At 39.6% G+C, this 20,243-nt stretch overlaps 1 protein-coding gene across 4 annotated transcripts in view; it reads left to right on the top strand.

Annotated features, from left to right (window-relative positions):
* The window catches only part of zcchc7 (zinc finger, CCHC domain containing 7), a 55,339-nt gene that overhangs the window by 14,170 nt on the left and 20,926 nt on the right, over window positions 1–20,243 (top strand). For 3 of the 4 annotated variants that reach the window (XM_008412461.2, XM_008412475.2, XM_008412454.2), the window contains exons 4-5: window positions 19,692–19,753; window positions 20,004–20,141. In XM_008412461.2, the coding sequence (XP_008410683.1) occupies window positions 19,692–19,753; window positions 20,004–20,141 (200 nt within the window). Of the gene's footprint in view, window positions 1–19,688; window positions 19,754–20,003; window positions 20,142–20,243 lie in introns of all 4 variants that reach the window. The other variant, XM_008412468.2, reaches the window with a different exon arrangement.

Here is a 20,243-nt window from a genome sequence, read left to right as displayed (position 1 = left end):
GCTCCCTGGTGAATTTTCCTAACCAGTCGTTTCCTTTGGTCTGAGAGAGGGAAGGGAGAGCAGGGAAAGGAGAAGAGAGGAAGAGAGGGTGGGGGACAAAATGTCAATTACAATTACCAATAATAATCATTATAATTAAGCAGTCACTTAATAGGAAATCAAATTATAGTGGGGGTAACAGTAGGACAGAGGACGGTCCCTTGGGACTGTATTAATTTCTGTTCTTTTCTTTGACTGCAGAACTTTGCCTTTATTGTCTTTCTTTGATTTTTTTTTCTTTTATTTTTTGGGCTGGGAGGGGTTGTCGAGAGGGCTTTATTAACTGGTAGCCTAGGGTGGTGGTATTTTGGGGGGTTGGGGAGAGGGGTTGTGTATTAATATTAATAAGTTTTTGGGATGAGAAGCAGGAGGAAGAGGTGTGAGCGGAGGAGGGGTGACGGGGGGGGCCAAGGCAGTAATAGATCCACAAAATCTCCCCTGCTCTCTGCCCGTCCTTCCACTCCTCCTCCAGTCTCTCACTTTTCTGCTCTCGTCTTCCTTTGGCGGTGCCGTCGCAGGCGTAAAAGAGAACAGTTCAACAGTCAACAGGATAAGAGGGAGAACGTCTAGCTCACATACATGCTAGGGGTTCATCTTTGCCTCAGTATGCAAAGGGTGGCCTAATAATAGCTGGCCAGTGTTTTTCACAAAGTCCCAGCGGACTGCTGTTCGTGCGTGCGTGCGTGCGTGCGTGCGTGCGTGTGTGTGTGTGTGTGTGTGTGTGAGTGGAAGTGAGAGAGATTCTTGGCACACATTTACACAAGTGTAGCAGTTGTTTCTCTCCAGAGACACTCGCCGGTGTGTATGTGGCCATTCCAGGGCTTCTCCCTGCGTCTCTTAATTAAGGCGCTCGTCAGACAGAGACCAGCTGGGCCAGGTCTGGCCTCACTGGCACTTACTATAATTTTAGGCAGTCTTGTACTTGCCTGATCTTCTATGCTTACTTTCTATTCACCTGTTCTTTTCTTTTGGGGATTTGTTTGGCCTTTGTTTGTCTCATCGATTGAATTTGGTTTTTTTAGCCTGTTATATGGCGTCTTGTAGACGTCTATTGGTGCTGGTGTCTATCCTGAGAGGTTTGCTGTTTTCAACTCATGTATTTTCAATTATTAGGTTTTCTATTAGGTTCTGGTAGATTATTAGGTAACATTTCTAATTAACTGCATGCAACCTCTTAAATCATAAAGAGGTTAGTTTAAGATATTTCTACATTTTATTCAGTTAAGTTTTACCTTATTAAAAGGTTTTAAGTCGAGGTTTAAAGTCTTGGATCTGAATGTTTGATTTTTCTTTGATTCATTCGTTTATCTCATCTCTTACTTCCATCGCTGAACATCATTCATTGACCAGAACTAGGCTCTAGTTTTACTGCTGCTGCTTTGCCAGGCTGGGAGTGTCGGGATCTGTTTTATTAGCATTTTGTGGTCTTTAAAGTATTTCCGTCCAAAAACTTCTGTTCCGTTTTTGTCTGTATGTTTTGTCTTTTGACAGAGGCTTATCGTCTCTAATACTGAATACCATTTTCTAGGGTAAGCACAAATAATTAAGAAGCTGTTTAATGGAAAAGGTCTTTTTTTTTTTTTTTTTACAGAATGATGCAAAATGTCTGCAGCTCATTCATGCTGCTAAGGCGTGAGAGTGAGACTTTCAGCTGATAACAGGAAGGCAGGGCTTATATGAGTAAACTTAGCTCTGTTTTGTCTTTTTGAGCGTCCTGTCAGAGTGCATGGTGGATTTGGAAATTTGTGTTAAGTTAAAGACCTACATTCTCTGAGGGACTGTCCCGATGTTTCGGTAGCGCTAGATGTGTCTGACATTATAAGGTGCTAAAAAACAGTTTAAAATGCAAACCATGTAATTCATTTGTCTTTGTTTTAAAATGTTAAAATCCATTTTTGCATCGACTTCTCCCTATTGGGATGGTTCCTTTGCTTCCAGTGTAAATATTTGATGCATGGTCAAATGCAAGGAAATAATTTTTAGTTTGCTGGTTTTTGTGTCTTTTTATATTCTCTAAGAGAAATCTGGAATTGTCCAAAATCTGTATTAGTAGACCAAACTGAATATCATCCCTTAAAATGCACTACTTCTACTTTCTATACATGTTAAGGAAGAACAATAGTATCATAATCATTGTATCCTTGTAAAAACTACATATACTTTATATTTTATTATATATTTGTGATCATTTATACACTGTATACTAGCAATAAATCTAATATGTGGCATAAAGATGTAATGGAAAACCTTCAGAAATACACAATGTTCAGATGTAGATTAAATAGGCCTGACTAAAAGCATGACAAAATTCAATTGGCTATACTTTGAACCAATGTTATTAATTATGCTAAAAGCATCAAACTATATCAAGCTAGGCATTTCTGTGTTTTTGTTAATTTTAGTCTTGTGACAATTGATCATAAATAGAAGAAATATATCAACAAATTATAATTATATGCACCAAACCTCGTTTGGTGCATATAATTATAATTTGTTGATATATTCATTATTGCAATAACATATTTGAACTTTCGATTGCTTTTGTATACTTTGTGCTGATTAACAGCGATATCAAAAGTAATTTATTAGAGCACTTAATGAGAAACTATTAACTGGTAAATTCCCACTTCTCGATTGGGTTTCACTACCTTTTAGAAACATGGGGCTTGGAGATGAGAAGAGACGAGGGATGAAAGGGGTTCAGCCAAATTCCTTTCTCTGTATCAGAAAGACGAACTCTCCTTGCAGATCTGTTTAACTGGTTTAACTCATGAATTCAGCCGAAGTCTTCGTTCATGCTTGCGATCCTGTGTGCGCGCACGCCTGTGCATTAGCACACCCTGGCCGTCCCTTTATCCGGGGGATTATGGTTAAATGAAATGCTGAGATTCTGGCGGCAGGTGCCCTGATAAAGCCAAAGTCAGCGTTGGGAAAGAAATTTAATTATTGGGGGATAAAATCAGAGCGAATGAGATAGTTACTGAGTCGTTGGGGAGTTTAGTCATTGATATTTCTGCACAGCCTTCCAGACAACACGCGGAGTTCATCACACACTCAATGTGAGGCGGATTTTGTGTGTCTGCTTTGGAGCGTGTGCATGCACCGTGAGCCTTTCCAACTTTAAAAGATTTTAGTGAAAGCTCAAACTTCATTTGGCTTATGCATAGTCTTAAGGTACTGCTGTTTAAAAATAAGCTGCAAAAATAAAAAGCTGGAATGATGCAATCACTTCTAAGATAATGCTAGGATGTATGTATTTACTGCTGCTTTTTATAACCAATTTACATGCCTCCAGGTTTAAATTTATCATAAGACTCGTCTAGTTTTTCATCTAGCGATATTGATTATTTTGTGTACATATACATTTATCTTTTGTGATTTTTCTTGATTTAAAGCAGTTCAAGCAGTTTAGCCGCCTGCTTGAAATAAGTCAGATTATCTACAGTCAGGTTAAAAAAAGGTGTTTTTAAGTTTATGATAATATCAAACCTATATTATCGGATCCATCTGGTCCTAAAGTGGCCTGAACAAGAGTCTAAAATCAAATAAATATAAAGTAATAATTTTCCACTCGAATCTGAATACGCTGCTCTTATTTTGGAAATCTTGCTTTTATTTTGAAGGCCACACCTTTTGTTTCCTATGTAAGCACCCTCATACAGTTCCCCAGCAATATGCAATTGTAAACCAGCTACGCAGCAGAGACCGGAGAGGTGCAAGTTAGCCTAAAAACATCAACTCGTGCTAATAAAAAGACCTTTAGAGTTCTGAGGAAACCGTTGAATTACTTAGAAATATGAAAGTGGTTTGTTAAATCTGTTTAAAAAAAATACAGGGTTGTTAATGATTGGACTAATTATGCACAAAAATAAGAGGCCATGCCTGTTTGGCAATTGTTTCAATAAAAATGGGTTGTCAGTGCTGCACATTTTATTTCTTAGATGCCATCGCTGGTGTTGCTAGAAGAAGTTAAAATATTTGGTTTAATGTATGCAGCTCTGGAAAACAAGATCATCGTAAAACTATCAAGTTTTCATATTTTACTGTTTATAGTTATGTTTGAGTAAAGTGAGCAATTTTAATCTATAAACAAGATTTCTTTCAAATTCCAAATGAGCCTGTTCTTGTCACCTTTTTTGATGCCATAAAGGATAAGTGTTTTTTTTTATTTATTATTTTTTAAAAGAAAATACTCTTTGAAATCCTCAAATAACACTAAGAAAACACATTTGTATTCATCGTTTTAACAAAATGCAAAATCTGAGATGAGTTCAGAAATCACTTTTTGGTGGAATAGCCCTAATTTTTCGATCACATCAGTGATGCGTCTGCACATTGTTGTTGGGTTCAGGTGATTGCCTCATCAAAGCCCTGATGAGCAGAGCGGTGTTTGATTTGAACTCAGAGACCGAGTCGCTCTCATAGATATATTTGTAAAAATGCTGAATTTGGAGCAAAATTTGCAGCGACCTTTTTTTGTTCAGAGCTGCGTATTTGGAATAATTTTGTTCATCCAACAAGCCGGTACTCAACAACAGTCACAGTGGCTTATGTGACCCTGATCTCATGAAAACTGCATTTTAAGTCTTTTTTTCCTTTTCTTTTTTATGATTCCACAGATTTTATTCATTAGAAAGCCACCACAATTTTAATATATTTCCCCCCCCAAGAAGTTGGTTTAAAAAAAAAAAAAAAAAAAAACTATAAACATTGCATGTAAAAATCCAAATTATGAAAATAAATCCTAGAAAAAATGGCAAGCTAGTAAATTGAAACTAAATTAGAACATAATTATTTAAATTTATATTTCTAAATTGCTGTGTGGAAGTCTCACTTTTGGCTGAAATTATACTTTTTACAGTTTTGTGAAATTTTAGGAGAGGGTATTTTTCTGGATTAGTATCAAGAAAAGCAACCATTTTTAAAAAATACTTTGCATTTTGCAAAGTATTTTTTTCTGTTTATAACAGAATCATAAAAAATAAATTTGTGCGATCTGGTTGTGAACCAAAAATAGGACCGAGTGTTGTTTTCCAGTTTTGTTGGAATTTGTTAAAATCGCCCGAGAACAAACAGCCGTCCGTAATCTTACAGGACTAGTTCTGTGTAAACAGATTAGCGTTTGCGTCGTTGTGTGCGGGCGCGCAGGTGAGTGCGTTTCTGTCCTCTTTGAGTGCAGACTGATCAATAGTAATTGGGTTGAGTGTCTCAGACCTGCTTCTTGCCTTTGAACCGCGGGCCTTTTGTAGGCTGACGCGGGGCCAGAAGAGAAAAGGGGACAAGAGGGAAAAGAAAAGGGGGAGACGGGGAGAAAATGGAGGATGTTTGCAAGTCGACGAGCATGACTGACTCCCTCAGCCAAAACTCCGGATATTTATTCAGCATTACTCACTAATCTAAAAAAAAAAAAAAAAACGAAGAAAATCCTTCTGCCTTTTTGTGTCCCCTTTTTCTATTTCAGTCATATTGGAGGGAAGAGGAGAGTCTCTGTGTGCGTGTGAGAGTGTGTGTGTGTGTGTGTGGGTTTCTAAAAGAAGGAATGCCGTTAGTTGATCTTTTAAATTGGCTGTGATAGTACCCTTATAAGTCTTTATGATGCATTAACAGGCTTGTCTCCTCGCTCCCCCTTGTTTACAAACACAAACACTCCCAGAGTATCTCTCCAGCACCGTCCTTCTTTATTCCGTCTCTTTTATGACTTCCACAAAAGCAGCTTGTATTGAGCGAGGTTTGAAGCTCCTCTGGTATTAGCGGGAAGGCATTAGGCATAAACTCAAAGGTATATTAAAGCAACGGCCCTGTTGTTCATATAAACACACCAATTCAATTTGGCATGCCCCACGGGGAATGGGATTTCAGCAGCTTCCGAGAGCAGCAGCAGAAACAGGGGGAGGAGGGCGGAGAGAGGCAGCGGTGAGGTAAGACAAGTAGATGTGGCATGAAGGGATCTCAGAGAAATGCAGAAGCAGGAAAGGGGAGAAAGGGAAACGAGGAGGAGGGAGAAAAGGGAGAGAGGTTAGGGCTGCAATGCAGAGATTAGCATACTGGAGGAGCATTGTGGTTTATAATTTTTGTTGCATTGAATCTCATAATGTAAGCAACTGTGGATGGTTGTGTTCATATAGCACCTTGAAAATGTATTAATATCCCTGGAACCGTTTTTAACTTTTGATAATAGAAGAATGTTGTTTGGATTTCATGTTAGACCTACATAATTATTAAGTGGATGGAAAATGATACATGTTATAAAATAATTTTACAAAGAAAATAAATTATATATATATATAAAAAACCAAACAAAAAAAACCTTTTAGCTGGAAGGCGATCCTCTCTCTAGGACGCAGCCTCTTAACAAATTTTCCCTCAGAATTTTTTTGAGTCATTCCCACAGCATGATTCTGCCACCAACCATTTTTCACTATGTGCTTTTAGTGTAATGTACAGTGTAAGTTTTCTGCTGCTGCTTTGCATTTTGGACAAAAACTCGTTCTTGGTCTAATCTAACCAAAGCCTCTTCTATATTTGCCGCTTACTGTACCGGGGTCTTTGCAAACTATTGATTGGTGAATTTGTTTGAATTTCTCTGTACAATTCATAAATGCTTCCACTCTTTCATAAATGCCAGAGTTGCAAATTGTAGTTAGTAGTAGACTTTTCAACATTGTATTCAATTGTGCTTTGAATCTCTGCAGCTGCTTCAGAGTTACTTGGAGAACTTTGTTGTTTCTTCTTATTTGGCCTTTAGGTGTTCAGGAATGTCTTGGTCATTTGGGAGTTGTGTCAAAAACTTTTCCCCATTTGGAAAAAAAGAACACGTTGCAAGATATCCAAAGGAAATTGTTTTCTGCCTCTCTCCACCTGTCTGGTGTGAGAATAAATTACATCCAGGTGGACTCTATTAACTAATTAGGGGACTTTTGAAGGTACTGAATTTTATTTACTAGGAAACAGGATTTTCAGAATTTTATTTGGAAAATAAATTAGATGCATCACTTTTTTCACTTAACATTTATGCGCCACTCTTTGTTCTACAAAAAAAAAGCAATAAAAAAAAAAACAAGTTGACACCTTCTCTGTCATTAAAAAGGCTTTAAAGTGTGGGAGTTGTAGCAGCTTTTTTTGTGAGGTTTTGAAACTACAATGTACAACTTTTTAACACTGTGGTATATCTTGATGCCTAAGCCTACCACGCACGCACGCACGCACGCACGCACGCACGCACGCACACACGCACACACGCACACACACACACACACACACACACACACACACACACACACACACACACACAGTCCAAAATCTTCATTCATGATGGGACTGCCAGCGTCTGCAGTGTGGTTCTCTTCTGCACGCTTGGACAGAGCGCACTGTGGGAAAACCCTGCATTTATATTATTCAGTCCAAGTTCAGATGGGCTTGTCAGGAAAGCTGCTGTTTTTATTACCTGTCAGAGGGGGAAAAAAAAACAGTGGATGGATGCAAAAGAGGGGAGCAAATTAAACGACACTAAATGAGACCCCCTATCTCTCTGCTCTCATGCCATTCCTCCCAGCGCCGCTGACACACGCAGACTCTGACAGCACGCTGTTGTTCAGCTCTATCTGTGGGCTACCTTCAACTGGGGTTTATCTGTCAGTCAGATGCGGCAATTATTTTGTTCGTCACCAAGTTACATCTTTAGCTGGTATGGAATCAGCTGAGCCAGGCGCTGGCTCTTGAGTGGGAAGAGAGAATGAATTTGATGCTGATTTGACATCTATAAATGAATCAAAGCATGAAAATGTGCATTAATATGTTCTTAAAGATGATTTATGCATCATTTGAGGAAGTGAGGGAAGACCTTGGTGTTTCCTCTCATTACTTCCCCACCCAGAAAAGGCTCTCCCCCCTCCTACCCCTTTCAGCCAGGCATAACCTCTGCCATCTGCCCACTCCCCTCCTCTTATCATCTTCCTCCCGTTTTCCGTCTCCCCTTCTTTTCCTCCTCCTCCCCCTGGACCTCTCAACACCTCCCTCCTCCCGCTGTTCATTTAGGACCTTTATGAAGGCCTTTTTGCTTGTATTCAGTGGAGTATTAACTCTTGTTATTAGAGATTTGTGTTGCTGTGACACAAAATGGAAGGATGAACATTTCTAGGTGTTACAGAATGTATTTACACTTTCTTTCTCATATAATTTTCTGCAATATTAGAGGGTGAATAATAACAAAGTACTGTAGTTCACATCTAATGATGTAGCAAAAATATAGTTTTTAATCATGATTCTTCATGTAAAAGCATAGATCCTAACCACAAAAAGAACATATCTGAAATGATTAGTTTGTGCAAGTTCGCAAACTTCTGATAAGCAAGATGTGAAAATGATTAGTGTGTGGAAATTTATCATTGCTATCATCTCAGTACTTGTCATGGTTTCATCACTCATAATCATCCTAATACACTGATAATAATTACAGTATGCAGCTCAAACAAACAGTGGACCCAGCATTCGCACTCTTATGCTTCATAAGGTGACAGGAAGCTGTTAGCAATTTACTTTACAAACACACACACTCAAAGCTCTTTATTGTAAATGTCTGAAAGGAAGTTAGCTGAGATTATTTAACTTTATGCCATAAAATAGCATAAACTGGAACATCCTTATGATTGCAAACAGAAGCTGAAACTCAATTTACGTAGCATCAGATGCTAGTGGCTGCTGAAGGCTAATGGGTCAGACGTTTAGAAAAGGTTTCCAGGGATTATTTTTTGTTTTATGATTTTGTGTTTTGAAGACATTGTGCTTTTATATAAAACTCAAAGGCTCGGTTTAGGTTAGATGTATTAATATTTGAGGATTTTATGAGTATAAACAATATTTAAGTATTTGAAATTATTTGGGAACACCATGGAGTTGCCGGAGAGGAGACATATTAAACCTAGCAGGCATCATTTACGCCTGCTGATGTTTCGGGCTACCTGTTAATGTACTGTAATTTACATTAGTAAAACTGACTGCAGCCCACGGCCCACATCTTTGTAATCCTGAGTATAAAGTCTAAACTACAGCTAAATTGGTTGGTTCTCTATGCTGGTTGAAATATTCAGTCTGGATACATTAAAAATGTTTTTTTTATTTTTAACCAAAAAATGTAAGATTGATTTCAGTGTAATTTTCCTGACTGTCGATAGCTATTTTTATTAATAGTGGTTTTAGAAGTAGGTAATTCAAAGAAATGCGTTTGAATTTTAGAGGGGATTTTTAATGAGATCTCGTGATATTAGAACATGAAATTTCTCGTCAAAGTGATGTCTGTCTCCTGAACGGAGAAAAAAATCAAATGTGGTTTACAACAAGACAAATTATTTGGATTTACCTCAAGAAGTGATATAGCGATACACTAAAAGTAAGTAACAAAGCGAAAGTTTGCATCTCAGCATATCAAAGTAAATAAAAGTCTGTGGAAATGTGGAAGTTGTCTCTATGAGAAAACTTAATTATTATTTCTGCACATATGAGACAGAGTAACAGGAAGCAAAGTTGCTCTGGTTTATCCCTCAGAGTTTCCCCTTATTGATGAAAGATGATGTTGGATTTGGAAATCTGAGTTAAGGAATGAATTAACACTCCCTAGAACATGATCACTGAGACTGCTTGTTATAAATGTTAACTGTGCCAATACAAGATTAAGTTTAAATTGTCAACTTCAAATCATTTTGTTTAAAAATGGAAAAATCCTTTTTTACAGTGACTGACTTCTCACACATGTGGAGTGACAGCTCCTTTGCTCCCAATATAAATAATTCAGGACCACTCACAGCAGGAGGACTACATGAGATGTATTTTTGCTGGTTTTATCTGTTTTAGTTTTAATTAAGGGCACTTAAAATGAATATCAACAGTTTAAAGCTTTAAAGCTTAAGGTGGACAATAATCAGTGACAAAACTCTGTTTCTTTAAAGTTTAGAGGTGTATAAAAAAACATGCAAAGTGGACTAGTGGCAAGATTTGCATGAAAAATATGATTTAAAGGTAATTTTGGTAATTTTCTTACATTTTGACTGTTAAATGTTGCACAAAGTTCAGACTGCTACCTGCAAAGTGCGAAGGACAGCTGAATGATTCATAAACTGTATTTGAACGAAGCGATAAAAGAGCCATATTGGGTGCCCTTCTTCTAATCCTCTATTGTTCGTTGTCTGTCCCCCGTCCCACAGAGGGGCTGCTCTAATTAAAGACTAATAATTGTATTGTTTTTTCAAGCCTATTGAGACAGAGATTCTGCTCTTCAATCATTCTCTTCCTCCCATGTAGCCTGGCCATGGAGGGCTATCTCTCTGGATGAAGTCTTAAAAACATGCTGTGAATAACTCTTTGGGTGTGTGTTTTTGCAGCTGTGTATGTGTGTCTGAGTGGGGGGAGGGAAAGGAGGAATGAAATGGGTAAATCTAAATTAAAACTTTAAAGCATCATTATTTAATTACCCCAAAGGCTGTGGATTTGAAGGATTGAAGGGTGGCTGTGTGTGTGTGTGTGTGTGTGTGTGTGTGTGTGTGTGTGTGTGTGTGTGTGTGTGTGTGTGTGTGTGTGTGTGTGTGTGTGCGCGTGTGCGTGTGCGTGTGTGTGTGTGTGTGTATTTGCTCATGCAAACATGTGCTGCTATCCAGGATTATTTCACTTTTTCAATTTGCCTTTTCTGGTCAAAGCGTGCGTGCGTGCGTGCGTGCGTGCGTGCGTGCGTGCGTGCGTGCGTGTGTGTGTGTGTGTGTGAACCTGTGTTATTGGTTATTGGTTGCCCAATCCCATTGCCCCCTCCTTCACCTCCATCCTGCACACACGTACATGCAGACACACATGCTGAAACGCCGCCAGATAAAAAGGCATTATGGTAAATTCCACTTAATGACAAATTTTTAATTTGGGGAACAGGGCCTGGTGAATGGAGCTTAATTACCGGGGCCAAAGATCCCTCGGAAAAATAACCCTCTCGACGTGCCCAACCTGCCCGATAATGGAGCGCTCTGCAAAATGGTTTAGATTAACCAGCTCCGTTTATCTCGCCTCCTGCAATCCCCCCCCTCCACCTCCTCCTCTGTATAATAACAAAAATAACAATCATGAAAATTCTATCTGCCTCCCAGCCCCCATCAGCCCGCTCCCCTCTCTCGCCTCTCTGCCCTCCCGCCCTCTGCCTGGCTCACTCCCGCAGGAGGAAATTCATCAAAATGAAATTGAGGTTGCAACTCAGTGGTTTTATTAAAATATATTTCCCCCTCACCGATGACAACAGACTGCATATTTGTGTTTTGGTGCCAAAGACAAAAGGGACAGCAAGAAAAATATGGTCATTGTTTTTATCGGAGGTATTTTGTCAACAAAAATAATTACTTGAGTAATAAAATGTACACACTTGTTGATTATTAGCTGTTTGGCCAGCTCACCAAATGATATGAAGCTCCACTCTGACCTTCTTTTACAAATAGGAGCTTGGCGTGAAACCCTGTGCTATATAGTTTTATCATTTGGGAAAGTAAAAATAACAACAACAAAAAAAATAATTAAGTTCAAACTAGTGCACTTTTTCTGACCCATAGATTCTGAAAATCCTTAATTCTGCTACAAGCCACTGTTTACCAACGCTGTTTCTTCTTTCATCCAGAAAAAAGTGTCAAAAATAATTGCTGTATTTTGATACTGTTTAGCATCATGTGTAAAGTTTTCTGGGTTTTATAACAAGTTGTAAAACATATAATGGTTTGTGAAGAGCAAGTATAAAAACACTGCAGTTTCTCTGTAGTACTAAGAGTGAGATGTCTTGAGAGAGCAAAAGTTTTTGCAGATAACAGGAAGGCTCAATGGTGAACAGGAAAGTTTCTCTTTTTTGGAGATTTTAGTGGCTTTTTGAAAAGCTAAAGTTTTAGTAAGGATCTACAAATCATTATGAAATACACAGACATCTGTTTTAGTATTGTTAGCCTCGCTAAAAGTGATAAATGTGTCATAGCTCATCTGAAGCAGTGGGCACACCATGCTCAGACTAAGAAAGAGCTCTGCAACAATCTGCTTCCTGTTGTATTAGATCAGTGTGATCTAATTTTGTTCAGCTACTGACTGTTTCATGCATTTTTTTACCATCACATAATATATCAGGGAACATCTGAGCATCTTTAATGTAAATGAGTAAATGAGTTATATGGTTAGTTCACAGATCAGCTGTGAACTACTTGTTCTAAGCCTGTCTTAATTAACGTCAGACCTGGGAATATGCCATTAAAAATGTCTTGAAAATGATGAAGTGTTTAACATGTCTCAGAGAACACATTGTTGAATCTGGCCTGAATGGGTTAATAAAAACTCTGATTATCAGCAGACTGATGATGATTTCTGTGTTTCAGATTAATCATTGCTAAACACACAGTAAACGGATATTAAAAAACCTGCAGATATGCGCTGGCCCGGCTCTGGGTAACATTCGATCTGGTGTATGTGCGCACACACAAGTGCACACATGACACCACTTTTACTTTTCTTGGCATTCTTTGGTCCCTGTTGTTGTGTACCCTGATTGGACCGTGTGGTTGCCATGCGGTTGCCAGGCCGCGCCCCTGCTGTGTGGTAATTGGTGTCTGTGGTGTTGCCGCGTGGCGGCGGAGGTTTGACTGACAGCTTTGGCCACCTGCCCTGCCCTGGCTGCCAACATGGTGCGGAAGGGGGTGAAGAGGAAAAGGAGGAGGTGGCACGGGCGAGCAGAGGGTGAGCGCTTGACATGTCACAGGGGGAAGCATGGTGGGGGGTTAGGGGGTGCTTACATATCACATCATTAAAGATGAGGTGCACTGAAGTATGTTGTTTGATGTACACAAGGTGGAAATTAGATTGGAAAGCCATACACAGAAAACCCTCTGACCTAGGTGAAGGCGTTGATTTTCACTTTAGTCGTCCAAAAGCAAAAAGTGGCTGAAATTCTTGAAATATTTAAATTGATCAAAACATTTTTTGTATCTGTTTCAACATTATATTTAATATGATCATGACTAGATTATGTCAAATTAAGCATGTTTTTGGTAGCTGAAAGAAATGCAGGGCAGTTACCAAAACAGATGGTGTATAAAGAAATGTGACAACTTGGGTTTAAGTTTGGAAATGTCCACTTTGCATTGATCTTTAAAGCCTGATTGTAAAATGTTAATATATGCTGTGCTGTAGATACTTAGAAACTACTAAATTTAGCTGCTGTTTGTTCATTTTTGAGTAAATTGTAAATCATGCATCAAGATCAAAATGGCAAAACTAAAGCTCACTCTTTTTTTGCAGCATCTTAGGCAGATTTAAGTTTGGGTTTTGACTAGACCACTTCATGTCTTATTTATTCATTTATTTTGAGACATTCCGATTTGGCTTTGCCAGTGTGCTGTGGACACACTAACCAAAATACACCAACTAGTGGCTGGACATTCTCCCTCAGGATTCACTACTAACGAGCAGAGTTCATGGTTCCATCATGACAGGTAGTCCAGGTTCAGAAGCAACGCAGCCCCAGATCATGTTTTGATTCTAGATGTGACATCCTTTTCTTAAAATACAGTGCTAGGTTTATGCCATATGCAATGAGACAAAGAAAATCCTATTTTGTCTCATTGGAATGTTTTTCTAAATGTGAGACGGGTCTTTGTGCTCTGTTTGGTCAGCTATGGTTTTCTCATTTGAACTCTGCCATGGAGGCCATTTTTCTCAGTTTCTTTCTCAGTTTTAAATCAGGAACAGTGATCTGATCTTAGGCATGTGAGGTCAGTAGTGCTTTATCTGGTTGGCTTGAATTTCTTTGTGATGTGTCATTAATGCACTGTTTCATGTTTTCTCCATGTGAGCCTTAGAACAGCTTTGTAATCGTATCTATATCTTAGTAGATTTCAGTAACTTTGACTCTTATGTGTTTAATTTCTTTTTATCAGTGTGTGTTTAGATTTCTTCTACTTTGTGTGGTCAGACAGTTTTTATTTGAAAGCTTTCTTGCTTCTACTTGTCTTGCAGTAATCAGGCTTGGCTGTGATAAATGATTAACCAACTGTGGTTCATCACAGTTAGATCATGATTTCACTCTTTCACACACGACCAGTTGATTTCAGATGGTGCTTTCCCTAATGAACAAAATCATCATTGAGAAGTTTTATTTTGTATTTTCTCATTATTTTTTTCAATATAGTATTTAAATTTGTTTGATCTTAAATATTTCAGTGGCAATAAATCAAAATCAGAAGAAATCTGAAAGGATTCACATACCTTTTTTTCTGCACTGTAGCTGCTTTGCCTATTATCTCCTGTATGTCTTCAGATGCTTCCTTCTGTTTTACACTCTTGCTGTGTTTCAATCTTACTGAGGGGAAGCCTGTATGGCAAGAGGTGATGTCCCAGAAGAAATGTTTTTTTTGTGCTCACACTCAGACACACACTCCCACACACCCTCACCATTGTCATGTATACCGTTGCTAATCCTGCCCTGCCGCATCAGTATCAAACATAACCTATGTTTGGGGTGAAAGGCCGCTGTTTTACTTCTCGCGTGCGTGCGTGCGTGCGTGCGTGCGTGCGTGCGTGCGTGCGCGCGCGCGCGCGTGCGTGTGTGTACGTATACTGACTGGTGGATTAATGAGCCTGGGCGGGTTGGCTTGCTGTGCCTGGTTAAGTGCTGGGACAAGAGAATGGGAATCCAATCCAGGCCTCGGACTTGGTTTAAATGAAGGCCGATTTTAGGCAACAACAAACTGAACACAGACAGGCCTGAGCGTACGGCCGGTCTCTGCCTCGTCCTTGGTTTATCAGACTTAAACCATCCTGTCTGAACCTTATCCCATTTGTGTGTGCGCATCACCCCAGGAGACCTGGGTGTTCATGGTTCATTAGCCACACGTACACTTCCGTTCTGCTCTTGCTGGTAAAAGGGACAGATTCACACCCACACATACGCGCACACACACTCAATTCCTCTGTTTTGTTTTGTTCTGCCGGCTCTGATGAACAGGCACGCAGCTTCCTCCCCTCTCCTCCTCATCTTCTAGTAATCAGGGTACCTCTGAGACAGACAGGTAGCATCTGTCGCCTTCTCTCCCCTGATCCGGCCCTCCCTCCGTTTCTCAGTCTCCCTCTCTTCCATGCCATTGTGCTGCATTACCCTTGACGATGAAGTGATGAGATAATGAAGGAGTTATCCTCCAGAAATAGTCAGCCGAAGTCCCAGAAAGTGGAGTGAATTGGACTTTTTCCTCAAATTTCTACCAGGTGACTCAGGCGCTGTTTGGCACACTGATGTCTGATGGTGACGGCAGCCACCTTAACATCAAAGATCGTTGGACGTGCACCTCTTAGTTGGGTGCTAGGAGTGCCTCCCCATTAGATCTGTTGAAATTGAGCAGTTGCGGTCGACACGGCGGAGGCCTCTCGTGAGTCTGTTCAGCTGCTCGAAGAAGCTGCTGCCATCTGCTTTTTCAGCTCCAGACTCCTTCATATCCGCCGGGCCACGATGGAACGAGGCTGTGATGGTTTGGTTTTGAACAGGGCCTCCGGGGTGATTAGCATATTTTCACCCTGTGTACAGACAACAGACCAACCAACCCACCCACCCTCTCTTTCCCTTCCCTCTCCTTCACCCCTCCACCCATGTGTTTGATTCCTCGGCCGTGACAAAGAGCTTCACCCTTTATCTACGTGTGTGTGTGTTGGCTTGGTGAGATGGGGGTGGCCTTTAGATTAAGGGAAAGCTTCCTGCTCTTTATTTGGGGAGTCCCCCTGGGAGACGCCTTGGGAACGACTTTCGTTGAGTCACTAACGCCTACTTACATTCACACATACACAGATGCACTTCAGCACACACACACACCTTTCACCCCTCTTTTTTTTCAGCTGCCCATTGACCGGGTACTGGTTGTTGTGTAACACCAGCTAGGCGTGCAAAGAGACATACACATGTCCCACTGAGGCCCCCTAGTCTGCTCACTGTAGCCCAGCATTAGGAGACCTCTTTGCTCTCTCCTCAATGTAAACTCACAGTCACTAACTGGAAGAAAATATCTTGCTTTGCTGTGACAATAAAAGTAAAAACATATGCACCTTTGCAGGTATTTAAAAAACTGAAGTGAACTTCTGCTGAAATTACACCTTTATTGAGCGGGCAATGCTGGGAGGTACGCTTTGCGTCAAGCCCACTTGGTTGCAAATTTATGGATTTTATTGGGAACTATAAAGACGTAAAACAGTCAAGTCAGTTTTTAAAACTGAAATGGTTGAACAATAGAGTTCTGAACATTTTTATATAAATTACATCTAAAACCACAAAAGCCACAGGAGCATTTCAATAAATTATAACCTCTCCCAGTACTTTATTTGTGATTGATTAAATTGAAAAAGTGAAACTCCCATATCAGAAAACGCTATTATAATGTATTTTAAGCCTTTACGTCTGTTCAATTTGAAGATGTTGGCCTACAGCTGATACAGAGTCAAAATTCAGTTTCTCTGAAAATTAGAATACAAATGAAGAAAGGCTTTTTCTTAGTTAGGTTGTGAAGTTAAAACGGACCAAATTTCTTTTGTTTTATGTCAGTTACCAAAATAATTTCTATTTACTAAATGCCACAATAACAAGAGAAGGAATGTGTCAGGGGTTTATATAATGTCTTCAGAGGTTTACATACGTTTCCTCAGTATTTTGTAAACTGTATAACTTAGCTTTTGAGTTTTCTTCCTGACATTAATCACAATAGTTTATTGAGGTCTGGCTCATTCCTCAGGACATCAGGGCTTTGTGATTGACCTTGTCGTCATGAAGCCACTTTCTAACCACTTTGGCTGCATGCTCAGGATTATTATCCACATGGCAGACCCATTTGTGCCCAAACTTAAACTTCCTGCGTGCTGCTTTTATTTGTTCCTTCAATATTTCTACATAATGTTCTTTCTTTTTGACTCCATCTATTTAATTAATGACCAGGTCCCTCTGCAACAAAGCACCCCCATAGCATAATGCTGCCACCCCCGTACGTTACAGCATCCCTGTTTTTCCTCCATATATAACAATGGTTGTTATAGTCAAAAATGTTTCACTTTACTTTCATCAAACTGCAGAAAAGTCTCCAAAAATCAAGGTTTTTGTTGCTATGTGCCTTGGCAAACTGCAGTCTGGCTTGTTGAATATTGTTGAATCATAAATCTTGGTTTGATTTATGATATGTATCTTTTGCAGCTTGCTTAATTTTAAAGACTAAGAATAAGAATAGGTCTACATAAGAGCATAAAGGAGATAGTACATCATTCACAGCCCTCACAGCCTTTCCTAAATTGATCCATTTAGGAAAGGTAAGGCAATTTTATTGGCATTGCACATTTTCAGAAACAAGGCAAAGTTCTCACGATTAAAAGCAAAATTAAACAACAACCAAAACACAAATAAAGCAAAGCAATAGCACGATGAAAAACAGACTGCAATCGGTAATCTAATTGTAATTAATCAAAGATAACTCTTAGAAATTACATTTTAGCCTAGATTTTAAGAAAATTAGCATTTTGGCTGGGGATGCAGAGTGGTCTGAAAGGTTGATACATCAACAACAGGTCTTTAATGTATTTTGGTTCAAAGTCATTCAGTAATTTATCAACTGTTTTAGTGCGAACATGAGCAACAACGTTCTGGATCACCTGCAGCCGATTGGTTGTTTTTTTTAGGCAGCTTTGTGAAGACACTCTTGCAGTAATCAATGCAATTAAAAACAAACACATGCATGAGGTGTCACTGGGACATTATTCCTTTAGTTCTAGAAATGTTCTTCAGGTGATGAAAGGCTGACTTTTTAATTGTCTTTATGTGACTGAAAGCTCAGATCTGAGTTCATCACTTCTCTACGGATTTAAACTCATTTTAAAGAAGCTCTTCGTTATCTCAGATCCATCAAGCAAAATTGTACTTCAGGATTTGAAGCACACACTGAGTGTTGGTGACGGCATGGGGTTGCTGGTTTTTGTGATGTGTCTGTGTGTATTTAGAGGTGAAGGTCGAGGCAGAAAGAAACCCCATCCAAACAGCAGCCATTTTAATTTGTTTGACAGGGAAGAGAGGTGATAACCTCCCTCTGCAGCCGCTCACCCGGGGATGGGGTGCGGGGGTTAGAAAACAAGGAGAGGAGGCGAAAGCAAAAGGAAGGAGGGTTGAGCTGCATAGCGATAAGAGGGCTGGATAGAGAGAATCTGAAAGAGGACTGGAGGAGAGAAGGGTGGAAAGGAGAGTGTAATATTTGATTATGGCTCAAGGCTGTGTGTTTATCCAAAGGCTAAAGACTGCCAACCAGCTAATCGCGAGAGGTCGATGTGTGTGGGTGTGTCTGTGTTCCTGAAAGCATGTGTGGGTCATCGCTATCGGCACATAATTTTATGCCGGCTACACGTGTCTGTGTGTTTGTGCTTGTGTGAACGTTAGGATTTCTGGATGTCGGTTACAGTTCTGTGGGCCTGAGGAGAATACGGCGCTCTCCCTCAGGGTGCTGTTAGTGCCACTCTCATACAGATGTGCCGGGCTGCCATTGTGTCAGTTTCACTGTGGGTTAACGTGTGTGTGTGTGTGCGTGCGTGCGTGCGTGCGTGTCCCCCCTCTGTCACAGGAAGCAAAAGCCATCCCACAGGATTTAGAGTTCCTAACAGGGTTGTTTGGTTTTGTGGAGTTTATAAGTCGTGGCTTGTTTTGAATCCTGATTCAAATGTGCAGTCACATATTTTTTTAAAGATTTATTTACTGGCACCAAGAAAAAAATGGCCAAAAATAAAGCACAAATGAAAAGGACACAAGTTTAGATACACCAGTCTAAAACCTGAAAGGTTTGTGGTTCTTTTGTGCATCTCACCTTTACTCTAAGGCCTCTCAAAAAAATCTTGCATAACCAGGTGCCACATAATTAATTCAGAGTATACATGATCTAATGCCACTATACAGCTGTTCTGCGAAAGAATGTGACACAACAGCAAACCCTCCAAACCAGTTATCAGAGCAGTAGACAATAGTGTGCTAACTCTGGAGGAGCTGCAGAACTCCTCAGCTCAGCCTGGAGAGTCTTAGTCCTACTCTGCACACATAAGGTCTTAAAGGATCAGGAAGGAAGGAAAAAGGAAGGAAACTTTTCTTTTATGCCTCGTTTGTGGAGGTGCAGATAGATTGATTAAGACTGGGAAAGAGATTCACCCTCCTGCAGACCAGTGACCCTAAATATATACAAAGAGCTCCAATGGAACGATTTAGGCCACAACATATTCACATGTAAGAAAAGCCTGGTGGAAAAATAGCTCAACTTTCCCTTGCAGTGAAACGTTGTTCTTTAAAGTACAGACTCGTGTGAACCAAGTATTTAAAAACATGTTTGCAACCCATATATTCTTTTCTTTCCACTTCACAACCAGGCATTACTTTGTGTTGGTCTTTTTACTAAAACCTGTCTGTATTTGACATTCAGTGTGACAATCCTCACTACTCATCTGGAGTCCATACAAACAAACAGTGGTATATATTAAAAATAATTAAATACAGTCCGAACTTGTTGAAAAAACATCCAACCCTCTGTCACTTTAAAATGTTTTATTTTTTATTTTTGCATAAATGTTTGTGCTGCAATTAATTAAACATTTTTTTCTTTTTTCAGATGCTGACGAAGAAGATGAAAAAGAAGAAGGAAGTTGGATTGTTTCAGAGAAAGATAAGGAGGTTGGTGCTGATTACCAAATTAAATTAATTAGCTCGCTTTCATAGTTTACTGTCACATTAATCTCCTTTTGCTTTCTGAGATTATTTTTTAGTTTCTTTTGATAAGTAAAAACACTTTGCCGTGAGAAGATTCCTATTTGGATTTCTCCGATGTTTATGTCACCCCTTTCTTTGTGTGAATTAAACATTTAGGTCTTAATGTAAAAAATGAAACGTCCAACTCATAATCAGTCTTTTCTTGTCATTTCAGGCTCAGATCTTTAACAAAGGCCAGGGTCCCACGATCGTAGTGCACCGAATGTCCAACCGATACTACACTGGGAAGAACGTCCACTGCAGAAACTGCAACAAGAAAGGACATCTGTCAAAGAACTGTCCTCACCCCAAAGTAGGTTTACGCTAATGCAATGTATCACGACCATCTTGTAAATAATGAACGTAAAAATGCAAGCAAACTTGCTAACTGCATAATGATAATTGTGTTTCTGCA

Source organism: Poecilia reticulata, chromosome 1 (genome assembly GCF_904066995.2).
Source record: "Poecilia reticulata chromosome 1, P_reticulata-male-v2, whole genome shotgun sequence".
Lineage (NCBI taxonomy): Eukaryota > Metazoa > Chordata > Actinopteri > Cyprinodontiformes > Poeciliidae > Poecilia > Poecilia reticulata.
This window is presented reverse-complemented; position numbering and strand designations above follow the sequence as displayed.